Below are 5512 nucleotides of genomic sequence, written 5' to 3'. Positions count from 1 at the left end.
TGGCGGGGGGCGTGTATACAGACTGGGGCACTGGGGCAGGGCAGGGTCCCGGTGGCGGGGGGCGTGTATACAGACTGGGGCACTGGGGCCGGCCAGGGCCTCAGAGGGTTCTGGGTAACAGAGTGAGGCTGGGCAGGGCCCTGGGGGGCGCTGGGACTGGGGTTCTCCGTGGGGTTTTGTTGATTGGGGCTGGGCAGGGCCCTGCGGGGCACTGGGGCTGGGGGTTCTCGGTTGGGTTTAGCTGATCGTTCACACGCAGTCTGAAGCTCCCTATGTCTCGTTCTCACTGCTGAGCCCACCGGCCGGTCTCTGATCTGCCCCTTGGTGAAATGCCCTTTCAGAGCAGGGCAGCCCCCCAAACAGCAGACAGGGCAAGCGTGTCCTTGAGGCGGCCCTGGGGCCTGACCCCAAAGCCCCCGGGCGTGGCCAGCTGCCATGCTAGGATCACCCCCCCCCCCATGACTTCTTCCCTTTGCTTGTCTTCGTTTTCGTCATCGTCGCCTTCTGCTTCTCCGCTGCCTCAGCGGCTTTCTTCCTCTCCTCCTTCAGCTCCTTGAACTTCCACTTGGGCAGCTCCAGCGTGTTCTTGTTCTTCCGCAACCGCGGCAGCTTCTCCTTGGAGGCCGGGGGGAAGGTGGCCCTGACCAGTTTGATTTTGGGGATGTGGCCCCCGGGGAAGACGCTGTTCCTGCGCAGTAGCCGCAGGGGGAGGAAGCTCAGCATGCCGGAGGCGCTCCGGTACGGGACCAGGATGCGGGTCTCTGACACAGCCTGGCCGTTGCAGGAGGATGAGCCGGGCTCGGACTTGGCATCGGGATCCGGCATGTACTCCTTGAGGATCTCCGGCACTGACAGCCTCTGCTTGCCCACCTCGGGGGGGCTCCCGGGGCAGATGGTTTGGCAGGCCGTAGCGACAAAGGGGCTGGCCAGGCATGTGGTCATCCGGACCATGTGGTCCATCACCCCGTCCGCCTCAGGGTCATGGGGGAGGTTGATGCTGAAGGTAGAGCAGATCTTCTCCAACAGCCTCTCGCACCTGGATTTAGTGGCCAGTGCCTTGGCCACCAACTCGGGCAGCATCGGCCACTCGGGCCGGTACTGGTCACTGAACTGCTCAGCTCGGGGCCGCTGCAGGATGTTTCGGATCTGTACCATGGTCTCGAAGCGCCCAGTCAGACCTGCCCACTCCCGGGCTGTCTTCCCCCGGACAGGATCCACCGCTGTCAGGTCAGCTCCTGAGACCACAGGGGGTAAAGAAAGGGCCCGTTATAAAAACGAACCCCTTGGCTGCATAAAGGCAAGTGGCTTGGGTCAGAGTCTGAGAGCAGGCCTGTTCCAAACAGCTTCATCACAGGCTTCGTGGATGGGAAAAAGCTTTTAGAACAAAACGAAGGAGGCAGGGTGACCTAGTGGATAGTGCCCTGAACAGGCCTGGGCTCCGCTCCCAGCTTGGCCACTGGCCTGCTGAGCGACCACAGGCAAGTCGTGGCACCACTCTGCCTCAGTTTCCCCATCTGTAAAATGAGGGTGAATGAGACTGACCAGCTTTGTAAAGTGCTTTGAGATCTGCTGATGGAACACTGAATGAGCGCTAGATGGCAGCCAAAAACAAGGAGCAAGGCCCAGCGGGGGACGAGGGCTGGGATTCTAACCCCAGTCACCCGGGAAGAGGTCGTGGGCCCGTCTACGCCGCAGTTGCAGGTGTGATTGCAGCGAGTGTGGACGCACCCACGTTAGCTGTAAGCTAGCTCGCGCAGGTCCCAGTGGCACAGCCTGAGAGCAGAATCAAGGTCCAGGCTTCCCTGCGACAGGTACCAAGCTAGTTATGTTAAAGCTTGCTCACTCGGGTACCTCTCCCAAAGCAGCGTAGACGTCCTTGCTCGGGCTCTGCAGCGGGTTTCAGAGCCCAGGCTCCAGCCTGAGGCCGAGTGTCTACACTGTTGATTTAGCCCCATAGCTTGAGCCCGAGTCAGTTGGGGATCGGTTCTGCTTTGAGCAGGGGGTTGGACTAGATGACCTCCTGAGGTCCCTTCCAACCCTGATAGTCTATGGTTCTATGATCCAGGCTCTGACACTCACGGCCGCAGGTTTTTTTTTGCAGGGTACACATAACCTGAAGAGCTAGCTGAGGTCAACCCTGCATACCTCCCCTGGGAATAACCTTGACTGGCGACACTAAGGTAAAAAACAGCATCTTGTCTCACTCAGATTTTACATGGCGAGAGTGATCCATGTGAACACACCTTCTGGCTGCGAAGATGTAGCCTAGGAAACAAGTGTATTTGACTCAGGTGAAAATCCTAGGGCAGACGAGGCAGTTGTCAGTTTTAACATGAGTTAGACGGCCAAGGTAACCCCTACGCGGGGCGCTGAGCTAACACATGTTAAAGTTACAATGGCCTCATCTTTACTGGGATTTTCAAATGAGTCAAAAAACTTTCCCCCTAAGCTCGGCCCTTGCCCAGCAATTCCCTGAGACACCCGAGAGAGCAATGCACCTGCCAGGAGCAGTGCAGTGACGCACTCCTTCTGCCCCTGCACTGCTGCCTTCATCAGCGCCGTCAGGCCCCGCACGTCCCTCCTCTCGATCTCCAGCATGGGGTAATAGTTCAGGAGATAGTTAACTATTGTGACGTGTCCTTGACAGGCAGAGAGAGAGAAGCTGCATTAGAATTTCAAAACATAACAAGAAATGAGTATTTAGCGCCCACTCACTGAAGGCTGCATGCATTAGCGGTGTGACTGGGGCATGTGTTCATGAAGGCCCCAGTGCGGTGCTGACAGGGGAGTGAACCAGAGTGATCATGCATGGGTTTGACTTTTTAAAATCCTAGGAAATTAAATGCAAAAAACTTAGTTAACGCATCAGCCCCTCTGCAGGTAAACCAGGAAAGAATCCAAGAGTGCAGTTTCCTAGACTGCGGGGAACACAGCTGGGTGACAGCTGGGTCATGTTTCCCTCCTATTTACCTTAATAAGATCCTGCTTCTCTTCCCCCCCGTCCTGGGGTGTAGATTGTGGGTAGCCATGCTGAAGTGAGTAGAATTATTCTGGCTTAGGGAGAGGCGAATCAGGCCCTAAATGTGCAACGTAACGGGCCAGATCCTCAGTTGGTGTCGATCACTGTAGCTTCACTGATGTCAGTGTAGCTCTGGTGATTGACACCAGTGTAGGATCTGGTCCACTACACAGCACTGCTCAGGCAGGGGCTGCTCTGAGCCCAAGGGGACATCGTTGTAGGAACCTGAACGTTGGAATTAAATGACTTAATGTTTTAAAAACTGCTACTGTAATGAGGCCTGATTGCAGGGCCGGATGTTCTGACTTCTGTAGGCCCCTGGGAACATGCCAGCCATGGTTTCTGTGGGATTTTTGTTCCTCTGCTGGGGGGGTGGGCGCAAAGGGGGTGTTGCATTTTTGTGTCCAGGCAAAATGCGATGACCAGCTGCTGTGTGAGGCTGAACTGCTTAGAAAGGAGGCTGTTTTCTAGCCTCTGCCATTGAGTTATTTCTGGTTATTTCTCATGGGCGACTAGTCTGGGAACCAGGTCTGTCTCTCAGAGAAGAACGTGAGGGTGGGAGTGGGCAGCAAGTTGGAAATGAGACATTATTGTTAAGGCTCCCATCACTGGGGTAGCTGAGAACATGCCTCTGTAATAATCTGTGGAACTCGCTGCTGCTGGATAACTGGACATTGCCTGTTTAGCTGCCCTCTAATTTCAGTGAGCGCTCCATGCCCCTGTACTCTGGGGAGCTCCTGGGTGCAGCCGCAGCACCGGCACGCCGCAGCTCCTACCTGCTTGGGCAGCGATCATGAGTGCCGTGTTCCCGTCATTATCCTGGTGATTGATGTCTACGTAGGGGCATTTGCTCAGCAGGGTCACAATGTCCACGAAGCCCTTGAAGCAGGCCACCATGAGCCCATTCTGGGGAGGAGCATTCAGAATCAGTGTGTCAGTGAACGCTAGCGTCTTCCCCACTGTGCCCCCACCCCCCCATAGCACTTGCCCCTCTTGCAGGGCCTCATGTACCCTCTCCAGTGCTGCCAAAGTGCATGATGGGAAAATGGTTTGTAGCACGAGAGTAGTTACGGGGCTGGGAACCAACAGGATTCTAGGTAAAGGGCAGTCCAAGGGTCCATCCAGTCTGCTATTCCTGCCTCTGGGCTGTGCCGGACTGGTGTGTCTAGTCCCCGTATGTCGCCTCCAGCAGGGGGAGCCCTTTCTGCCCCTCCCACGATGCACCTGGCCAGCCACGGGGTTGGCTCCAGCCTTAGCAAGGAGACGGGTGCGGAGTGTGGGCTGGGAGCCAGGAGGAGCTGCGGGGACTGTCTGTGTCCAGCCGCCTCACTAGGAATCCTCTTGCTAGTCATCCCGGTCTCCCCCCAAGGGGCTCCGTGCCCACGGCGCGGGAATGCTTACCCGCCCATTGATATCCAGCTCTGTGACCTCCGGCCGGCTCACTCCAAGGGCCAGCATCTCCTGCAGCAGCCTGGCGTTGTTCCGGGCACAGCACTGGTAGAAGGTGGGCAAGTGCCCCCAATCCGCAGCCGGCGCGGGCTCGTAGCAGGGGTAGACAGAGTCGTCGGAGAGGATGCTGCTAGCATCAGAGAGCTCGGCCTCCTCCGTCTCCTCCTCCTCCTCGTAGTGCAGCTCTGGGTCCGAGGCATCCAGGCTGGTCTTCCAGGTCTGCAGCACGCTCTCTTCCACTGCTGTCATCTGTCATGCAGCCCATTCAGAGGGAGCAGGGCCTGGCTCAGCACCACCTGCCCACCCTGCTCCAGGAGCCCCCGGATGCCCTTCTCCCCTGGGTGATGACTCTGCAATGCAAGCCCAGGTCAGCAAGGCTGGGCCAGGCCCAGACCCCCCTCCCCTGCCCAGGGGCCGGTCGTGCTGTGGTGAGGCTGGGGGGAGCCCTGGCTTCTCTGGGCCGCTTGCAGGGGCAGCTGGGACTGACGGGCACTAGAGGCTGATCTTGGCACATGGCTCCATTCGCCCTTGAGACCAAACTGGGATTAGACCCCCCGCCCCCGAGCAGCGTGAGCTGTGACCCAGGTGCAGAGCTGGCCGTAAAGCCATCGCCTGAGGGCTGGGGCAGCTTGGGAGCTTTGGGGGTGCAGAGCAGCGCCCAGCCTCTGGGCCACCTGCCATGGGGGGGACCCAGCTGGGTGGGGGGGAACCTCTGTGCCCCTCCCCAACTGCCCCTTCCATTGGCCTCTCAACCCAAATTCCTCTCCTGCTAGGGGCGGGCGAGGAGGGAGTGCGTGTGCCCCGGTCCCAGCAGGCTGGGCCGCTACCCGGCTGCAGGGGCTTGCTCTCTGCGCCCCAGAGTCCTGCGTCCGTCCTGTATGCTGCTAGCAACACAGAGACCCTTTGCTGCCCCACGTGTCCAGCTCTGAAAGCACCTGCTTCCCCGTTTGATGAGAAAGGAGAAGGGGGGGTTCTCCCTGCCCCCCATCCTATCCCCACACAGGAGAACATGGCAGCTGCAAAGCCCATTTCCCCGGCAGAGCT

General features: G+C 58.5%; 1 protein-coding gene across 1 annotated transcript; it reads right to left on the bottom strand.

Annotated features, from left to right (window-relative positions):
* Positions 1–444: 444 nt before the first annotated feature.
* ANKRD33 (ankyrin repeat domain 33) lies at positions 445–4519 on the bottom strand. The gene is made up of 4 exons (XM_077838874.1): positions 4421–4519; positions 3796–3925; positions 2499–2639; positions 445–1235 (listed from the first exon to the last, which is right to left on the bottom strand). Exons 1-4 carry the CDS (start codon positions 4475–4477, stop codon positions 445–447), a joined length of 1119 nt encoding a protein of 372 aa, XP_077695000.1. The 5' UTR covers positions 4478–4519.
* Positions 4520–5512: the final 993 nt, after the last annotated feature.

The sequence above is a fragment of the Eretmochelys imbricata genome, chromosome 20 (genome assembly GCF_965152235.1).
Source record: "Eretmochelys imbricata isolate rEreImb1 chromosome 20, rEreImb1.hap1, whole genome shotgun sequence".
Lineage (NCBI taxonomy): Eukaryota > Metazoa > Chordata > Testudines > Cheloniidae > Eretmochelys > Eretmochelys imbricata.
Note: the sequence above shows the minus strand (reverse complement) of the source record. Positions and strands in the feature narration are given on the sequence as shown.

What these genes read in the sequence shown, in the direction of transcription:
- ANKRD33 (XM_077838874.1), bottom strand. Translation starts at nt 4,477, where the DNA reads ATGCTGGCCCTTGGAGTGAGCCGGCCGGAGGTCACAGAGCTGGATATC. An exon ending in AGCTGGATATCAATGGGCGG is followed by an intron (nt 3,926 to 4,420) that starts GTAAGCATTCCC and finishes GCTCCTCCCCAG; the next exon opens with AATGGGCTCATGGTGGCCTG. An exon ending in CATGATCGCTGCCCAAGCAG is followed by an intron (nt 2,640 to 3,795) that starts GTAGGAGCTGCG and finishes CTGCCTGTCAAG; the next exon opens with GACACGTCACAATAGTTAAC.